This window comes from Melospiza georgiana, chromosome Z (assembly GCF_028018845.1).
Source record: "Melospiza georgiana isolate bMelGeo1 chromosome Z, bMelGeo1.pri, whole genome shotgun sequence".
Classification (NCBI taxonomy): Eukaryota; Metazoa; Chordata; class Aves; order Passeriformes; family Passerellidae; genus Melospiza; species Melospiza georgiana.
Window position 1 is genome coordinate 40,066,555 of NC_080465.1, and position 20,953 is coordinate 40,087,507.

The window sequence follows — 20,953 nt, forward strand, 5'->3', positions numbered from 1 at the left end:
AAAAGTAGACTAGACCAAAGTCGAAATTGCTTCAGTGCCATAGAAGCATCGTTTAATGTAGGCAATTTATAGAGACTGAGACTGTTGACAAGAAAAGACAGCAGGTCCATACAGCTGAGTCCCAGGACATTTAAGAGAGAACTGAAATAATGATGAAAGACAGGAGATAGTGGTGAGGCTACACAAATACGTTCTTAGCTGAGACTTAAGAACAAGGTCTGGAACACAGTTCCTCTGCAGCTGAATAAACATAGGAGCAGCTACTAACAAAACTGCATTTTCACACATCCAGGTCAGAAATGCAAAGAGGCATTTTTCTCTTTCCTAAGCTGCTCAAAAAGTGCTGTTGCCTGGCTAGAGGCTGCTCTCTAGAGCTTGAGATTAAAGATCCTGTGACTTCGGCCAAAGTTCCTAAGGTGTAAATCCACGGCTGGAGCAACACCCTCACAATCATGCTTCTGAGTGACTTCAAAGTGTGTAGCTGCTCTGCTACATATGTTTACCCAAAAATAAAACCAGAGGAGCATAGAGCCATCCTTTAGTGCACAAACATATAATTCTGAGGAGAGCTAAGAAAGGAAATCAGGGAGGTCATATGGTTAATAACTACAATGACTCAAAGCAACAACAACAACAAAAAAAAAGGGACTGCCAAAAATTTAGTGCTATAACAAGGGCAGAAATCCCAATAAGAGTAAGAACCGAACAAATTTAGTGAACTTTACAGGTGTTTGGGCTATTTCCAGCAACCACTGAGCTCTGATCCACATGCTGAAGGGATCCTCTCTGGTGTGACACATATCTTATGACTGCTGCTACAATCCCAAAGCATTATCTTCCCTGACTCCTGCTAGCAGAGCTTCTCAATATTAATATAGCATGTCGAACCCAGCTTAGCTGATTTAATATGGCAAAACATATACCACAGTATGTATGTACTGTGGAGCCAAGAGCAACAACAAAATAAATGTAGCAAGCCTCTTACAGGACTCTTACACTAACTAATGTTTGCCACACTGTTAATAAGGGAAAAATGTGTAGATAGCAATTTAAAATTCTCCTTCTCTCCATTCTTGTGGCCTCTTTGTTGTGTCATAGTAACAGCTGAATATTTCTGCTACAGAAACATTTTATTTTTCTTTCTCTTTGACAAAAGAGGGAAAGGAATGAAACTACTGATTTTTTAAAAAAAACATCCTAGGAGCAAGAACAAAACATAAAAACCCCAAGCAGCTTGGTTCTAATAAAAGCAATATGCATTAATTAAATTACTTACTTGTCTTGTCTCTCATTTGCCTGCCGCCATTGTGTCTGCTCCTTTCTCCAGCGCAAATTTTCATTTACCCCTGCTGATCTGTCATTCCCTAAGAGTGTAACGTATGTCAGAGAGATTAAAACAAAGGGGACATCTGAAGTCTGACAGCTTGCCAAAAGAAAGAGATATATTTCTGTAGTAGTCTGTCAGAACTAAAACCATTCAATTTACAGGTTCAGGGCTCTAGTAAAAAGACTCATCACTTTTTTTTTACTTAGGATTTTTAGAGCATTAACTTGCTTAATGTCTACAAAAAAGCTGCACAGATTTTCCATTTATTAAATGAAGCAATCTTTTTTGCTATGAACAGTTTGTTTTTAGTGATAGGTTTGATAACATTTCTTAGTTCTTAATTAGATACTAACATAACTTTTTAGAACATCTTGAAACTTCTTTCTTGGCTTCATATTCTTCACATGAGAGGAACTCAGTCCTAGCTACACCTTGGACAGTTGAAACCTAATGATATTTTCATCCATGCAAAACCAAGAATGGTCTGCAAAGGAATGGACTGTGGGTGAAAAGGGGGTGAAATGGACAAGGATGAAAATGGATAGTGTGCACAAACCCAACAAACTCATTTATGTTTACAGACACTTGAGTTCCTCTCAAAAGGCATGGGGGGCAATGGCATGAAGTACCAGCTGGTATTCTGCAGCGCTTCATCATTTCTCCTCTGGCTCCTTCTCCTCTCAGTAAAGCCTCTTCTAATCGAGCTTTCACATCGCGTGACTTCTGGAGTGCTTGGGTGCTAACTTTATCTGAGCTCTGCTTGCCCTGGAAGTAAAGTTAAAGCAATCATCGCCAGTGCCTCCATTTTTGATCATAAGACCAAATTATATCTCCAGAATGAGATACAACAGGAGAGGCCTGTAGAGGGGGCAGAAAGCAGTGAATTTGATTGATTTATATATAAAGTCTAATAAATGCTGCAAATGAGGAACGAGGTACAAGATGCACTGCTAATAGAAACAAAGATGTAGTTCTGTGCTACAGAGAAAGAAATTAAAATTCAGAGAGAAGGTTATTTGGTCCATTTCAGACAGACCCTCTCAGAGAGAAGAGTGCTGACATCAAGTCCTGCTCATAACTAAAGGGTCACCCTTAGTGTCCTGTCTAGTTCTTACAGGAGCTGTCGGTATAAGTCCCACCAAAAATAGCCCTCAAATACCCAGATAAAAGAAAATAATTAAACTACTTAGGATACCTTCATAGGACTTCCTCAAAAGTTTCAGCAGCATTTTGCTTGAAGGCTATTGTCAGTTATTTGTCTGAAGTAATTTGTCTATGTTAGGTAAGTGCTAATTTAACTGTTGTCAATAACAGATTTCCCCCGGACAGCTGGAATTTAAAGAAAAAAATTGATCCAAATCAGGACAACAAAACTATGCCTTGTTTCACTTACCTTATACTCAAAGCATGAAACACAAATGAAGAGGAGGTCTAAAATCTTGTTAAGTTGCATGGATGGAAGGTCTGCAATCCATTTCTGTATTAGGTTCTGGTCAGCATTTTTCATAATCCAGAGGAAACAGATCAAAAGGTTGCGAGTAGTATCAGGACCTAATGTGGCAGTCTGTCTGTAGGGCTATGAACACATAAAGTAATTGTCAATTGAAAGAAGAAAAAGTAGAGGAAGGTCATTTGGGCAAAGTAATCTTATTTAAATTTCATTGGAATCAAATCTCAGGATTGGACTTCAGTAAATTTGACCTCTTCCAGGTGATAGTTATCGTAATTTTGACTGTATGTGTAATTAGTGAAAGGCCCAGTTGAATACAAGTGAAAGACTGAGAGAAGCTCCAGTTTGCTGCATGCTTGTATCATAATTTCCATATAAAAATGTAGGAAAAAGATTCTGTAATCATTTGCTTCCATCCTGCCATGCAGTTGCATCAGCCAATTTGCATAGTAGATTAAACAAACCAAAACATATAAGGAAAGACCATACATAGAGAGAAAGAAACATCTGAATCCTAGATCCATGGATTCAGGTAAGACTGGAACTGTGGGGCTGCCATAGTGGCATTTGCTGATCTGGAAATGAGTCTAGATTTGGTTTGGAAATGGAAATAGGCATGTGGGAGAAAAAAGTGAACAATGTATGGTAAAATAGCAATTAACTAACTAGAAGAGAATAGGAGATGACAGAAGGACTACGAGGGCTCTGTCAGGGCTGGAAAAAACAGAAATGCAGTTTCTCTTGACTGTAGCTGTTAGTGGCAAAAAAGGATAAAAGGAGGAAAGAAGGAAGATGAAAACAGATAGAAGAAAGGAGATTGGCAGAGCGGTGAACATACCAGTGACACCAGAGACATTCCAGAGTTCCTGATGTTGAACTGACTCCCTGCAATGGCAAGGGCCACATTTTGGTTGATTGCACCTGAAGCCTCTTGATCTTCTTCTGGGTTTCCTGTGCGACCCTTTCCACTGCGGATATCTGAAACTAAATTTGAAATATTCCATTGGAACTTCAGGGGTAATCCAGTTGCTTCTGCTCATGTGTCACAGTTTTTCTTTGGTCTGTGACTGAGCAAAAAAGCTGGCACTTCCATCCCTGAGACTGTTTGTCTGGCTGATGTACCAAGTAGTGAAAGAGGCACAGCATTAGCAAGAGGAATTGCAGCCATCTGAGCCATCTGCAAAGTCTGCCAAATTATTCAAACACATAAAATACATAAAAGGTGGTAGCAAGCATGAGATTATCTCTGAAGTTCAAAGCCAAGCCAGTACTTTGTAAGACTTGGAACCATCCAGTTCTAGTTAATTTCAGTCAAGAGGATAAGCACAGAAACTAGACATGGATTTGGTAATATTCAACAAAGTATGTAAATCTGTTAAGAGCTGACAGATCTAGTATTGCCTTCTGACTTAAAGACAAGTTTTATTTCAGGCACCTAACTGCTTCTATTCCCTGCTAGTTCTTGACATCACTTTTAGCAAATGAAGTTATTTATACTAAAGTTTTGTAAAAATCTCGTCTGATTCTGAGCATCCATTTTGTGTTTTGAAAGTTCTGTTTTTCAGAGAAGCTGAGTGATCAGCTGGACCACACGTGTTCAGAATGTGATCACAGCCTCTTGTAACAGATTCTCAAAGGAAGACACTCTAAAACTAGGCACATTGGTACATCTGGGCTTCTTCATAATAACTTTTTTCATCTATGGTATAAGGATAATACTTAGATTAAAAGAATGGTGTGAGATCTAATTAGCCAATTTATTTATGTATTTATTTATATTTCTGTATTATATGTATGAATGTATAGAAAATACTTTCACCTTACCCAATTGAAAGTGGCAAATAACACTTTCATACTAGTAAGTTTTTTGTTAAGACATTTAAATGTGAAATTTGTCAGAATCAGTGGCAAAAATATACTCTTCAAAGTATAAACCTTTAATTAATTAATTTTGGTATAATGTTAATAGCAGCAGAAAAGCAATAGAAAAAGAGAATACGATCTAATTTCTATAATTGTAGTGTCACATGATGTCAGTATCACTATCAATATTTTCACTACTGTTACGTGTATGTAGAGCTAAATATTTCTTGCAGAACTTGCGGGCTTTATTTGGCAGGTCAGAAAACTTCAACTAAGAGATATGCAGGAGCACTTACAGATGTATCTCTGGTCTATCACTTTCTCATGAAGTGAGGACATTGAAGTTTTTCCTGTCTGTAAAAATGCAGTTTACTTCTATGTAAAGAAATATTCTATCTTACTAGATGAATCTCATGTTTGATAAATTATTTAGACAAGTCTCTCTTAGGAGTTGAAAAATTCAAAGGCAAAAAGGTCTTACTTGTAAAATCATGGAGTTGCGGCAGAGAATCCAAAATGATACCAACCAAAGGGAGGTAAAGAGCTGCAATTTTAATCTTCACCTCCTTTTTGGAGCAACGTGGGTCTAGGTCATGGGAACTCAGCAGGCTAAGAATAGCACTGACAGCTTTTCTTTGCACCTTGCTAATCCTGTTAACACAGAAACCATCCATGAGTTCCATTCATGGATCATGCACAAATCACTTATAAATCAAAGATTTAATAAATAGAAAGGAGGTGAAAGAAACAAATAATAAACACCAGTATGCACTTGATAATCTCTTTCATTCTGAGCAGAGATTCCTGTTCCCTGCAAATGAGAGGTATCTTAAATCTCCAAGATACTTTACCAGAATCAAAGGGCATACATGTCTTTCAAATTTCTCATAAAAATTCATTGTGGTAAAGAGAGATGCTTGAGGAAAAGTATCAGACTCTGGCCAAATTTTAGCTAAACGCTAAAGTTCAGACAAAGACAGAGGTGTTTTAGAGGGAAGAGCAACTGAAATTTTGTCTTCTCAATTTCTGTATTCAACCAAAACTACCACCACAAATAGTATATTTTTATTAATTCAGAGGAACATACTGCAGATAAAACCATGACTGGGTCATTCTATGTTACAGAGTGACTCACTGAAAAGCATGGGGGAACCAGGACTGTCCTGGAGTCAAACTATGCCCTTGCCAAGAGTAACAGCGTGACCTGTTCTGAAATCTGCAAATTAGGATACACACCCCTCGCTGTCAGCATCCAGTGCTGCTGCCAATTCAGTGAAAAGTAAGCCGGTCAGGAAGTGCTGCTGACGGTACTCAGCTGAGAGGTCAAACATACCAGTGATTTTCTGGTCCTGGAAACTAGAGCAGGAGCTGGAGTTCTGCGGAAATATATTAGAAGTATTAAGGAATGATCACTGAAATGAAGGTTTCTTAAAGAGATCACAGTCACAGTCAATGTAACAAACAGAAAATCTCTACCAGAGGAAAACCATAGACTTCGAAAGTAGGCTGGACATTTTGGAGGAAGACATCTGTGTGTGAAATGAAAAGCTTGCTAGGATGCAATCTCATCCTTTCCGTTCTATGCAAGCAACACATTTTACATGTTTTGAGATATAAAATTCCTACCCTGTATTCATTAGTTTGGACAGGACACAAAGTCAGAATTTTCTCCATTTGTGTTCTTATTGGGCAGCCATTAGCTATCACAGAGAAAGTGCCTCTACATTAAGAGGGACTTAGGTGTCAGAAGCTGCTCACCGTGTGTTCTTCAGCATCCATGATGTCTAGTATGAAAGTAAGGTCAAGAAAGACATGTGAACCGTGCTTCCTTTTGCCCTGGAACTCCTTGGCTGAGCTTGCTGGCAGCTGGCATAATTTACTCCAGCCTTCAAACTGCTCTGACTTACGGCTGTGACTGATATACAGCCAGACCAGGAATGGAAAGTTGCTGCTATATATGTGCTGTGAACTTCTTAGCTTCTCCAATCATAGGTGTGTGCCACAGGTCACCTGGAATGTTCGTGTCCCTTGCTCAGGTAAGCATAAGTCTTCAACTCTACTCCCACTGCAGCTACTGGGTTTTATGAGTTCAAATTTTGTTTTTAATCTATACTCTTCAGTATTCCTTCCAATATTTCTGTCAGTGACCTGGGAATAGCCACAGAGCCCAAACACATGAAGTATCAGTATACCACACTGTGGTATCTTCCAGTATATTGGGTCAAATGAACCACATGTCTCTTAGCAGCCCCATATTTTGGATCCATATGCTTAGGCCCACTCCCATTCAACCCCAAACAAATAGGAATTGGCTGTACTATGTTTGTGTGAAATAATGTCAAAGTGTAGAGCACCCAGTTAAGTGAGTTTGGCATCTCTAAAAAATTTCAAAAGATTTATTCACAAGACCATATTTCTACTGCAAGTCTAACTCAAGTGGGCAGCACTCCTGTAGACAGATCAAAATTACTGCAAGGGTGGTCAGCTAGTGCATTAAATCGTGCAAGGGCCACAAAAGCCTTATTGATTTGTGCAGGTTGCACACTGTAGGTTACTCCTAAAGGAGAAAAGAGCTGATGATGTTGCTTGAAGGAAAGATCAATTGAACTGATGTTGGCCAAGCTCTGACTTGCTAGACTAGTTACAAGAACCATGCTGATATTTTTTTATCCCAATAAGCAGAAGAGCCATATTTCTAGCTCTTTGGCATCCAGGATTAGTATTAACCAAATGCACTGTGATGCTTTGTTTTTAGGACCAGGAAAAACTTCAGGAAAATATTATTTACTATTACGAACCTATGGCAACAGATTATTAAAGTATGAGATGTAGCACATCTTAGCATCCAACCAATTCTTTGGCAATGACACTCAAAAAAGAAACCATGAATTTGAACTGCTGTTCATTACTCAGACTGTTTTTGTACCTCCCATCATTTTTAGCTTCAATTCCATCCCCTTGTCTCCAAGCATTGTGGCAATTAAGGAGCATTGCACTGAAATGCTTCAACCCGGTCCTGACCTCTGCAAGACCCCTGAGGTAGAAAACAGACATGTGAGCAGTCTTTATAGGGGGTTTGCCCCATTGTAGAAAACCATTTCCATAGAATGCAGAGGAGAGCACAAGACTGGCAAAATAGTGTGTCCTGTGACAATCAACAATTTCTTTTTCTGAAGTGTTTGTGAAGTCTGTGGTCAGGAAGATCACGGGAGGTCCTGACATTAAAGAAGGCAGAGCTGTGTCAGTATCAGACCAAGTCTGGAAAAAATCCTGGAGAAATGAGATATGATGCAGATTGCTTGGTCTACTCAGGACACCTAAGTGTTTCCACACAGAAAATCTTAAAGTTCAAATAAAAAGGAGAACACTGTTCAAAAAACCCCAGGGAATCATGGACAAAGATATAGCATGATCTGTGCTACTGTGGGGGAAAAACCCAGAAGAAAGAATACCAGAAAAAGAAAGCACGATAATCCTATTTTAAGCAGCATGAAGGCTCAACAAAAATTCACTATTCCAGGATATTGAAAATTGCAGTGTGTTAGTCACTAACTTAGAGAGTGATACAATCTATTTTCACTTGGGAAGTAAGACGTTCCATTAGAAGGCAAACACATGGAAAGAATGCAGTGCTTCATGGCATAATTCTCCAAAACAGACATTGAAATACATATTTGTGGTTGTGTGGATGGGATAAGGGTGTGCCTGTAACCTGGCCTTCAGAGCTGTGTTCCTTTTAGACCTTATGTGTCTACCCCAACAGTCATTTTCTGTGAATGTGCATGTGCATGTTTCCAGGGAAGCATGTGTCTGTGTCACATTCAGCTTTAACTCCTGAAGATGCAGTTTTGCAGTAGCACGCCTGTACCCTTTCTTCTTCTGTCCCTTTTTCTCAAGTGGGAAATTTTTCTCCCTGATCCAACAGTGGCTGATTCTAACTTAAGTATTTGAGTACAGAACAACGTATTTTTCTACATGTGCTTCATGTGACAGTCATGCAATATCTATCTAATGGACAAACACCTGGGAGGACAAGGAGGGAGAAGGAGATGCTGGAGCAGATGCAGATGTCATGAAGAAGAGGTTCAGATTGAGGTAATGCTCATGGCTGCAGAGAATTCTCAGGAACTCAAGTCTCATGGAAATCAGGGTGGAGAGTGAATTCAGCTTGTTTGAAAGCTAGGAAAAACAAACAAAAAAGTGTCAAGTGATGGGCTAGTATTATTTGAATTACCATGTAGTGAAATATCCTGCTTCCTGAAAAGACATAGACATCTAGCCCTGTGTGCATTAAAATGCTCACTGTACCTAGTTTCCATACATTAGCTGCTCTTTGTTTGACAACGATGGTGTCTCTCTCCTTGCTCCCCAGATGACTTATCATCTTCCCAAGAGATAACAAATTGTTTCTTTCTTCTTTTCTCCCCAGACAAAAATATACATTATTTTTGTCTTTTGCACAAGGCAAAAAAGAAAAACAAATTGGACTTTTCTGAGTCTGTGGCAAACTCATAAAACATCCTGCTAAACAACACAGGACACCGGTGGTCTCATCATTTCCCTTCTTATCAAAAATGACATCAGTGAAGGAATTTATGGAGATATCTGATGAACCTGCACCAATACAGGTCACAAAACAGAAGGAAAATGCTCCCTGTCAAATACAACAAATAATTCCATAACAACATCCTGTACCACCATTTATTTTTAATTTTCAGAGACTTGTGAAGCAAGAAGACAGATGTATTAATTTGAGTGACTACTTAAATTAATACATCTGTCCTCACAGCACTCAGCAGGGGGAGTCAGAAAGTTGATCTGTATTATCTGCAGACCCTGCTGCTAAGGGCAGTAAAAAAATAAGGGAAGAAAAATGGTTCCATGTATGTTTTGCAGCAGTGCAAAGTATGACATTTCCAAAAGAGTCTTTACATCCACTCAATTTTTTTCTTGCAGATCACAAATCAAAAGAGGTTTTAAAATCATTGCATATGCAATAGGAAATAGGAAATTTACCTGGACCTTTAACACAACTCAAAGGATCTTGATGGATAAACTAATCAAACAGAACAAAACACATAAGCCAAAGGCAATCCCAATCATACATGGTGCCTACCTGATTACAGTAATGTTTGATGAGATTAAACACAAATCCTCGATCCATTAAAGAAAGAAGATCATACAAGAAAAATGCCAGGCTGATATTAATTTTTTCTGCTTGTTCACTTTCCTTAAAAAAAGAAAACACTCCAGTTATGATGTATAGAACTTACATAAAGGTGAAAGACCTTTTAGAATCATGAAAAATAGTGCAGGGGTCACCTCCCAGAACCATCTTGGGGAAAATATAGGACAAAATTGTTTCAGTTCTCCAGTTCACATGATCTTGTTAAAATTGCACAGAATCACTTCTGTAAATTATTTCAACTGTTTCACAGCAAAATGTCCCTTTGTGACATTTTGCACCCCTTTGGGCTGACAACAATGAATTTGAGAACTGTTCTGAATTGCCTATTGGCTGCAGTATTGCACATGACTTTTTTTTCCTATTGAACATAATGGAATGCTGGTTTAGGAACTTAAAACATTTAAAATATTAAGAAAAACCTGGACTGGCTTTGCTGATGGAATGCTAAGTATTTTGTTTAGAAATTTTAAGTGTAAGACTGATAGTAACAAAATAGTGGTAAGATAAATCTGTGGAGTTCACCATCCAGCAGCTAAGCTCTTGTATGCTTGGAATTGGCCGGATTACCAGAGATACACAGCCTAAGTAAGAATCACAAAGAACTTCATGTACCCTCTAAAATGAGGCTACAGATACTTCAAACATACCAATTTAAATCATAAACTCTCAGTAGCCTATGTAGTTCACCAAGAGGAATTAGTGAAGATGCCTGAGGGATCTGCACATATTTAATGCTCAAAAATGACAAAGTAGATGACTGAGAAAAATATTGCCTGTACTGGCACCTCTGGCTAGTGAGAACAGGTGTGCAGCACCTCAGGGTGGCTACAATTCACTTTTTCATTTTTCAAGCTTTTTGTTGCTGTTCAGGAATATATCTTTTCCCTGCAATCTGGAATTTGCACATGAAAAGATTTTTCTATGGTGAAGAAAAACCTGGTTTTCTATTACCTTTAGGGCAGGCAAGCATATGCCAGACATACCGCTGTAAAAATCCAGGGCAATCTGACATGCTCAACCACGTATTGAAACATCAATTATCACTTCTTGGATTTAAAAATCAGACACATATTGCCTACCACTCTGTACATCTAACCAATGGCCCTAATTCCAAAAACACAACACTGGAATTTTCACACATGATCAGGTTCTATACGCTCATTCTATCAAAATGAGAATTAAATTAACAGTCCACAAAAAACTGTGTATTTCTTGTGAGGAAGCCATAAATACTAATTTCCTTGCAAAGCCTATAAACCTGTTAAAGCATTTTTATTGTAACAAATTTTTATTTCCCAATGTATATAAAAAAAAGTCACTGATTGCTTAGGTAAACATTTCTGTGGAAATTATTTCTCTGTATGTGGCTACCAGAGAAGCACACCAGTGGATTGAGCTTCAAGAACAGCCTTTTGGTGAACAGTGACAATCGCTTCAGTGATTTTCTCCTCAAATTTTTCTGGTCTTGCCCTTTCCCAGGTTCTGATCCTCAGAGCACTTTGAAGAAGTGGATTACGAAACTGAGCTCGTTGAAAAGTGACCTGGCAGGCCAGCTCTCCCAGCTGCTCTGGCCTGCCCTGCTGGGCTAGCTGCATTTGGCAGCTCTGGGGCAGGAAAACAAGTTGGTTACAGCAACCGAACAAACAACAGCGCCTATCTGTGGCCCTAGCTTTTTCTACTGACCAGTCCAAAGAGGTATCAAGGATACAGGCCTACAGTAGCAATGCTAAAATATAAATTACAGTTTGTGATCTTTTCAACTGTATAATCGGTTTTATCAGCGCAATTTGTTAAAAGTAGAAAGAATTTTATGGGACTTAAGTCTTACTTCTGGTCATCAATTTTCAAGCACCCAGTGTAGATCAAGGGTTAGATCACTTTTGGTTGGCCTTTGCAACATTCACAAGGAGCACTGCCTTCCTATGGCATATTCTACTGCTACAGAGAACTCAAATGAGGAATTAAACACAATTCATTAGGATAGAGGGTAACTGCAAAGGGGGGTAAAGGAAGAAGCGCTACTGGGCCTGCAGTCTGATGTGCTGGCTAACACATAAAGAATTACTACAACTGAAAATGGATGACCAGCCTTTTCCATCAATAGAAAAGGGAATTATCTTCTTGCACACTGCAGCCACACTGAGAAGCAGGCTGAGGAACTGAGTTGAACAAAAACAGTCTGCTAAGAGAGCACAAGGCTGCCTTTTACAGTGCCACAACTCTCGCTTAAGGTGCATGTGAGAATATTGGCCTAATTCTAGCAACACTTCTGATTTTGAAATGAGATTAAATGTAGCTCAGTGTAACACAAGATGAGCAGCAAGGATCCATAGTGCTTATTTCATCCACTTACCTTGGGTGGTTTGACTACAAGTGCAGCAATCTCTGAAGTAATCACACTAACAATAGTGGTAATATCATCTTTGAAACGATCAGAGAACCGGCTTCTTCGTGAATTATCTTGCTTCTCTGTGTTGTGAACATACTGAGCCATACTCTTTATCTGCAAAGCAGAAAAAAGAACACTAAAAAAAATGCCCAGACTGTAGGTAAAATACTGCTTTAAGTTTGTCAGTAAAAGTAAGATTTCCTAATTTCTTTTCCCTGAATTTAATCACTCGTTTTCTCAGAGCTGCTGTGATAGAGCCTACATGGCAATGACAACAGAGAGTTTAAGACTCAAATACAGACAGACATAGATTCCTGTTCATATTCATATAGATGACTACTCTCAGTACCTGAAATCAGAAACACCCTCCCCCAAACCCTTGCATATGGACTTCTGAAATGCTGCTGCTGGCCACTTTAGCCCTTTACAATGACACTTATGGAATTCTTATTTCTTGACCTAATGTTGCATTACTTACATGCTGACAGTGGAAATCACTATATTTTTTCCCCTGACATGCATCACCGCAGGGCTCTGGAGAACTGTGAGTTTGTGGAGCTTTATCACTGCTCCCATGATGTAAACAAAATGGAAAAGACAGGAACAGATATTTACCAAAAAGGAAGGATTTGCTTGTTGAGTGTGTCTTTTGCAAGCTGTGTAGCTTACAAACTATTGCTCATGCAGTTCATGCAGAACTTTGCCATCACTGCCATAGTGAGGATGGAGGGTGAATACGAAGAACTCTTTATTTTGTACTCTCTGTACTTTCATTATTTGAGACCTCTCTTTATACAGAGCAGAATAACTGAAGAGGTCACCCCCCAGCTGAATCTGTGCCTGGAACATATACTACATGTCACCATTAACCAACTGTAAAATACCACTGTCAACTCTTACCAGGAGCTCAAAGAAGAACCAGGCATACTTGAAGACTGCTTCTCTCACCATGCCCGTGCTGACCACCATCTGCAATGCCAGTTCCTCGTGGAAATGCTACATAATAAAGACAGACTGTTGGAAAATGGCTTTTAATCAACTCATCCTTCATTTTCAACATCTTCCCTGTGGGAAACTTTTCCATACTGGAGGGTGAGCAGCCAGATGGGGATGTATGGGCATCCTTGCAAGATCAGAAGGCAGATTTCACCAAAATGAATGCTGTTGGCAAACAGACCTTGGGACCCATTTTTCTGTGGATCCAGAGCTGTACATAACTGAAGAGGGAAATGCCTTTGGACCATTCTCAGGTCATTGTCCATGTGCACAATGGGGAGAACTCATGTTTCCCACTCCCTGCTAAGCATTTTTGTTTAGCACATCCATGTTTTTCTGAGAGAAGGTAAAAGTAAGATTGACTTTGTGGTGGAAGAGAAAGACAGAGCAATAAGCACAGCAGACTTGGTACAGACATTTGTAGTTGGAGACAATACGTTTTACAGTGAAATCTGAACACAAGACACACAATCCCAATTATCTAAACTTCTAGGAAATTCTAATCTGGACTACAAAAAACTTGGTTCTAAAAGCTACAAAAAGGAACAAAGGAAATAGTTCTTTACAGAAGAAAGAAGAGGCAAATATTTCTGAATGGAGTTTACTGTAGCATGTAAAGACATGTATCCAAAGGTAAACAGCAGTGGAAAATGACAGAGGCTCTAAGACCTTGAGAAAGAGAGCAAAGGGAGGATTTAGACAGGCTGATACTTGTCTAAATCTGTCCTGGATAAAGAATCTAAAGACTCTGGAACAGAAGCAAAAAAGTTTGAGTAATGTTTACCCACAGATTCAATATCTCATCATTAATTCCTTGTTTGATAAAACTGGTTGATATTTTGCTCTGTTGCTTCCCTCTCGACATTTAGAAGGGCCAATTGCCAGCACTACCTCAGGATGCTCCAGGTTCTGCAAGCAGCTCCCTCATGCATAGCCATAGCCTACCTTTTTATTGGATGGTCTTGTGCTTGCACAAAGGCCTGTCATGTCATTTGTTCCTTCAACATAGTAAGACATCCGACTGGAGCTGTGATCCACAGGCTGGGGGACACAGATGGAAGAAATACGTAATAGTAAATCCATGACTAACTTAATCTAATTAACAGAGAAGAAATCAACTGCAGTTGGGGGTTTCTTTGGGTTTTTTTTAAGGTATGCACATACATTCATTTGAACAGTTATTCTTTTTCCTTCTTCCCATCCCCCTTCCCACTCAAGGCCGAAAACCACCTGACAGCAGCAGGAGCAGCAGCAGGGTGCAAATGCACTGCCATCGCGTGCCCAATGGCAGCACTGCAGCTGTACTTAGGAGGATATGATTCACCCTTTAAAGATGTGAGTTTATTCCCAGCTCCACATCGAAAATCATTAGCCCCTTGAAGTTCTTCCTTCCATTAAAAGTTATGACAATTTAAGATGCAGTGAAACAGCAGTAGCCAATTATAAATCTCTACATTTATCAATGTGATGAAGCTGTAATATCAAACATTTAAATTTTGTATTAATTTGGAAAAATGCCTAGAGGTCTGATTTGCTTTTTCCCCCCACCTAGGACACAGTACATTAGAGTAAAAGTTATAAAATTCAAATCTGCGTGATTAAAAACTGGTATGATGGATATATATGCGCATATGAACAAATCAAATAAATTGTCAAAGCCTGTGTATCTTACCAGTTCTGATTTAATTAGCTGAAGACCAGCACCTATTCATTTTAGATGGAGAGGCACAAGCTCATTCAACAGAAAAAAGACTTCAAAATATTTCTGAAAATAACCTACTTGAGAACCAATATTTTATATATATAACACTCAGAGAAAAATGAGGGGGGATACAGTTCAGACTTCATCAGATGTATTGCTGTAGAGCTCTGCCAGGGCTGCAACTAGCAACAGGCTCCTTGCACAGGAGAAAAAACCCTGCTTTTGCCAGAGGCATAGCTTCCCAGCTCCAGCTGAGTGGTAAACTCAAGGTTTTGGTTTCCCCAGACAGCTGCACACAACCATCCTCATAAAGCTCTGAGATGAGCTGGGATGCTGTAGGTGAGCAAGCTCCCAGTGCCAATCAGGGAAACAAAATCCTTCCTCTTGGATGTTCTCGACTGCTCTTTCCTGCAAGCCATTGGTGGTATATGTAGCAGTGGATAAGAATGCAGAGGAATGTTGTATTTCACTCTGTGGTTGCATGAAGTATTTGGAAAGACCCAGGTGGAAATTATGCACATGGCATCTGCACTGATGCTGATATAAAGCTATGGGGCTGCTGTCATATAATTGACTACTTACGTTTTGGTGGTTGGTTTTTTTGGTTTTTTTTTGTTTTGGTCTGGGTTTTTTTTTTTTTTTTTTTTTGTTTGTTTGTTTGGGTTTTTTTGGAGTTTTTTTTTGTTTTTGTTTAGTTTTTTGTTTTTGTTTTTGTTTTTGGTTTTTTTTGTTGGGTTTTTTTTGGTTTTTTTTTTCAATAGGAAACTATATGACACCAAACAAAACGAGGAACAAAGGTCTGTGGCTGCACTGACTCTGTGACTGGGACCAGACCAGGTCACCAGCTGTGAAGAGAACTTGAATATCTAGAAAAACAAGAGAGTGAGGCAAGCCAAAAAAACAAAAAAAGCAAATGCCTCTGTGAGGTGTCTAAGCCACAAACAAGAGACAGAGTTCTCACCTCTTGCTCTCCACTGGAAAGAGACCTCAGAATTTAGCAATGGGATTTAACATGTACTTATGCCAAACCAGATAAACAGAAAATGCTCCTGGTGATACATACAGTTCATTTACAAGGAGCAAATCCAACCCTCAAAGACAAAATTAAGATTATTAGGTTTGGTGCCATACCGTTCTTCAGATATTTGACGTTGTTCTCTTACCTTGGATGACAGGATGTTTTTGACCTCCTCATCATTGGCAGCTGGTGTAACAGTGATGTCAGGATTGCTGCAGCTTATCACTCGGCTCTGCAGGAGTTTGCTCCCCACAGACACTGCGGAAGTGCGTCCAAAGGTGTAATAACGCGATTCTGTCGAAAGGGCACTGCTGCCTCCACCTGCCACAGCGAGATGCTTGAATTAAGACTAAAGGACATGTACATGAGACAAACATCAGGTTCAAGCTGGTTTTGCTCAGTGGTTGTATAACATCAGCATTTTGAAAAGAATAAAGCTCCTGAAAAACCCACTACAGCTGCTTCATTAGCAATCTACACAGGCATTGAAAGAGAAGTTACAGATATTATCCCAGTCAACAGGGTGATTGCACAAGCAGTACCACAAGATTAATAAGGCTACCTAAGCAGCAGCACTATTACAATAGCTCTTTCTTCCCATCAGCTCTTTTTAATTTGCTGTAGATTAAGACAATATTCACAGGCCTAAACACAAAATACCACCTTCAATACATTATTTAATACCATCTTTGATGTATCCAAGGAAGCAGGAGAAATTACCATCAGGAATTTCACTAAATGATATCTAGTTTTCAGTTTCACCACGGACCTTATTTCTCCAGGACAAAAAATGCCCAAGTGTATGCGAGCTCACAGATTTTCACATATCCCAACATCACTCTAGATGTGCCTCAAGGGGGATTTAAATTAATATTCAAAAGAGAAAAAGGCCTACATACCTCTAGCTCCCACAGCACAGCTGCTTGTGATAAATCATTGAACATATACCAATTAATCAAATTAATCCTATAGGCTTTAGGATAATGATTGCAACAGAATACCAGAATGGTTGAGGCTGGAAGGGCCCACTGGAGGCCATCTAGTCCAACATCTCTGCTCAAGCAGGGTCACCTTGACTCAGCTGCCTGGGACTACAACCAGGTAGCTTTCTACCATCTCCAAGGTGAGAGGCATGGGCAACCTTGGGGCAACCTGTACCAGTGCTCAGTCACCCTCAGAGGAAGTGTTTCCTCATGTTCTTTCTCTGTTTCAGTGTGTGCCCATTGCCTCTGATCTTGTCACTGGGTGCCACTGGAAACAGCCAGGCTCTGTCTTTGCACTCTCCTTTCAGCTCTTTGTGTACACTGAAGATCCTCCCTGAGGCTTCTTTTCTTCAGGCTGAAGAGCCCAGCTCCTTCAGCCTATCTTTGTTGAAGAGACATTCCAGACCCTTGCTATTTTTGCAGCCTTTGGCCGGTCTTTGTCCAACAAGTTCATGTCTCTCTTGTACTGGGAGTTCAGAGATGGACAAAGTACTCCAGGGATGGCCTCACCCAGGTTGAGAAGAGGAGAAAGATCACCTGTTTAAACCTGCTGGTCTTACACTATTTTATCCTTCAATGACAAGTAAAATCTACTTAATGCAAAGTAGATATTGCGTGAGCTCGGCCCTATACCACTTGGCAGTAGGTTACTTTGCATGGAAAGTAATTTATTTATGTATAGGTCAGTAAAACATTGGCATCTTAAGGCCATTTTAACTTATGAAAATGAAATCATTCTAGAAAAAGTTTCCATTTAGGCAATCTCTCTTGCATTCATCTTCATGAAGTTACAACAGTTTGTAGCTATGGGAACCTCTCACCTCAACCCTTCATCTTAAATTAATAACTGAGGGATGGAGATTATCAGGGCCAAATTCATATTGCTCTTTGCAGTTCTGATATTCCTGACCTACCTCTTAGTGCTTAAATGGTACACAGTCTGGGTCCAAGAAGTTGCGTTTGCTATCTTAAAGATCAATGCCTTTAGCCCTTCTCTCAAAAGTGCCATGCTGAACAGCATATATCAAGAAAAAAAAATACTCCTGCAACCCTTGCACCAACAATACCTGGTTTGACCACTTCTCTTTGTGGGTCTGGCAGACGAAATACATAGTACACATAAGATGCCAGGAGACAGTTCCTTCCATGCTGATCCTTGCTCAGCTCTTTGCTGTTGTGGAGACTATTCACTATTGAAACCACAGACTCAAAGGCAAACTGTGAGAAGTTGGCTGTGAAACAAAGGCAAGAATTAAAGTCAGCACTGAAGGGTATAACATAATTAAGTGAGGTCATTATTTGAATCAACAACCAATCTTGCAAGGTTCAATTCAGTCCTTAACAAATTCAGAGTTTTAGACAGCAATTGCTATGCCCGACCAGACCCAAAGTCTGCATAGGCCAGTAAAGACTCTTTAGCAGACCCACTGACTTTCAACCAAATCACTGGTATTCTCTCACTTTGTGCTACATAAAACTGTTAATTACATTTCTAGCAGCTTTCACACATTTCCTAGAAACTATCTTCTTGCAGAATACTAAGACTCATTACTCTCCAGCTGACAGACACATCCAAGCTAGCGGGCTTTAGCACAGATATTGTAGTGGATGACAGATGTTGATGATCTGAATGAGATAGGAAATTACCTACACCGCTGCATGCAAGTATGCCATTTTTCCAGACTTAACATATGTTATGGGCAACTGGCATCTCAGTAAAACAAAAATCAGTGTTCACTGTTATATTCTCTCGGTTTGTGCTCACTCAACTCTGTCTAAAGATCTTTGGGCAGAGGATATGATGCAGACAGCAGTGTCAGCTGTAGGATAATGATTTTGCTGGTGTTTTACTTGCAAAACAACTTAATTCTAAACAAAGTTGATCAACAACCCACTTTCTGACCTATATTTTCAGATAAGAAAATTACTACAGTTTAATGTACCTTCCAACCAGAGACTGAGTCTCAAATGCAGGGGGAAAGGAGAAAAGGCAGTAACTCCATTAAGCCTGATTAAATTGTGCAGTAAAACTCTGTCTTGAGCAGCACAACTCTTTCTGAAGTGGGCTACCCTAAATACTAAGTCCAAGCCTGAATATTTCAGCAAGCATTCCCCCCCACATATCTAGGTTGCTTGCAAAGCCTCTTAAAGACCATGAACCAGGAAATACCTGTCTGCCCAGCTATGACCATAGGCTGTACAGCCAGCTGGAAAAGTTTATCTAGTACCAAATGCAAAAATAAGACAAGAGGTTCCAGGCGTGAAGAATTCAAACAGATAATGCTGAGTTTCAATTCATGCTCCAATGAAGCCTCTGTAATCTTTTGATCCATCACTCGAAAGGGAAATGTCACTTGGCTTTCCAGAGAATGGCACAAGGTGAAGAACTTCTCCAGATGGTTGTCCTGCAAATACAGTGCGCTCACAGTTAACAAAGTTGATATATTTCAGGCTAGCTCTACCTAAGAAAAGCCTGATCATACCATCTCATGGGATGAAAGGAAAGATTTTTGCCCTTCTGGTTTTCAGTAGTGGCTGTTCTGAGTGATCAACTTGTAAAGCAGCTGTCACAGTGCTTTGTTTGCTCCTATTCACCTGGTTCAAATTCAGACTGTGGTGAGATCAGCTTAAAGGCAGGAAAGTTATTGCCCTCACTACTGATCACTTGATTTAATGAAAAGACTTTTCCTTCTATTTGATAAAATTCTGTCACATCATAGTCCCTCTGCCACTCATACCCGAATTCCAGCTACCTACAAGTTATGTGCCATATGATTACGCCCTTGTATTTAAAAAACATGCTGCAAAGGGGTGGTGGACCTGCTTCAAACACAGGGCCTTCAGCTGTTAGGACCTATTTACCAGGATTAACTCGAATGGGATAAGGGATAAGAGCCACTGAAAAGCAGCAGAAACAAAACACAGCTGATCTGTCTCAAACCAGCATCTAAGTAATATGGGCAAAGATCCAATTTCCTGTGGCATTTAAGTGATGGGAATCATTGAGGTCACACCCAGCACTAAGCTTCTGTCCCCAGAGCGCATGGCATTAAGTGAGCTGCTTAACACATATTGGCAGCGTATGACCTGTCAATGGAGGTGGGGAGGAGCTATGTCTTTGGAGGTGTGGACACACAGTCTGAACTAGCCTTGAAGAACAGAAGATGCAGAAGCTGGCACTGTGCCTGCCAGCACCTTTCAGTCACATCCTGAGCTGACTCCTGCTGAGCTGAGAGGACACCAGGCTCCCTATTGCTCCATGTGACTTGCTGCCAGGAGTGCTCATTTGTTCATTTCACCAACAGATTTAATTTCACCAAAGGATTTCATTCACAGAGGATATCAGGTTATTTCCATAGCTCCTAATTTATTTTTTTTTTAAACTGTGTGGATTTAAACACCTCAGTTTCATAAACCCGGTAAATTGGTCTGGACATCTGAATTTTCTTTGAAATGAAACTAGAGCTGTGTGTTGCTTCTGATGCATTACCTGCGTGTGAACAGATGACACAGCTTGAACTTCAACAATGAAAACGCCCTTGTGTCCTTCAACCCACTTTATAGGGGGTGTCTGAGATGGAATTTTCTGTGATGGAAAAAAAATGGGAATCATCTTTCTTTTAATGCTCAAACAGAAAGTCTGTTTACATGAGGGTCTATAGGGTATTCCAAGTAATCACTTCATTTTAGACATCCAAATTCAGTGCCACACAGAGGATGACAGCTAAGCATCTCCTTGTTCTCATGGACATTTGTACAGAAGCTGATGCACTGAACAGGGAAATTTAGACAATTTCAGCTGGATGTCTAGCACAGACCACGTAAATATACATCTTCTGATGGGATATTGTTAAGGCTAAAATTTCCTGGTGAAAGCATTGCCAAAGGCATTCTGTGGTGATGTGGGGCAAATTTCCTACATGCCATGTTTACTGGGAGCAGTTTTCTCCTCCAGTAATACCTGATTCCATTTCTACTCCCCTTCCCACAAATCACAGAAAAAAAACAAACAAACAAATCAAATTATCCTGTGGAAA

General features: G+C 39.8%; 1 protein-coding gene across 1 annotated transcript in view; it reads right to left on the minus strand.

The window, feature by feature from the left end:
- The window catches only part of DOCK8 (dedicator of cytokinesis 8), a 64,143-nt gene that overhangs the window by 17,916 nt on the left and 25,274 nt on the right, over nt 1-20,953 (minus strand). The window contains exons 17-31 of the mRNA XM_058043631.1: nt 20,407-20,502; nt 19,087-19,321; nt 17,984-18,148; nt 16,079-16,254; nt 14,159-14,254; nt 13,118-13,213; nt 12,182-12,331; nt 9,757-9,870; nt 8,664-8,819; nt 5,877-6,016; nt 5,122-5,291; nt 3,616-3,761; nt 2,721-2,903; nt 1,957-2,092; nt 1,277-1,364 (exon numbers count right to left, since the gene is read on the minus strand). Coding sequence (XP_057899614.1) covers nt 1,277-1,364; nt 1,957-2,092; nt 2,721-2,903; nt 3,616-3,761; nt 5,122-5,291; nt 5,877-6,016; nt 8,664-8,819; nt 9,757-9,870; nt 12,182-12,331; nt 13,118-13,213; nt 14,159-14,254; nt 16,079-16,254; nt 17,984-18,148; nt 19,087-19,321; nt 20,407-20,502 — 2,147 coding nt within the window. The remainder of the gene's footprint in view (nt 1-1,276; nt 1,365-1,956; nt 2,093-2,720; nt 2,904-3,615; nt 3,762-5,121; nt 5,292-5,876; nt 6,017-8,663; nt 8,820-9,756; nt 9,871-12,181; nt 12,332-13,117; nt 13,214-14,158; nt 14,255-16,078; nt 16,255-17,983; nt 18,149-19,086; nt 19,322-20,406; nt 20,503-20,953) is intronic.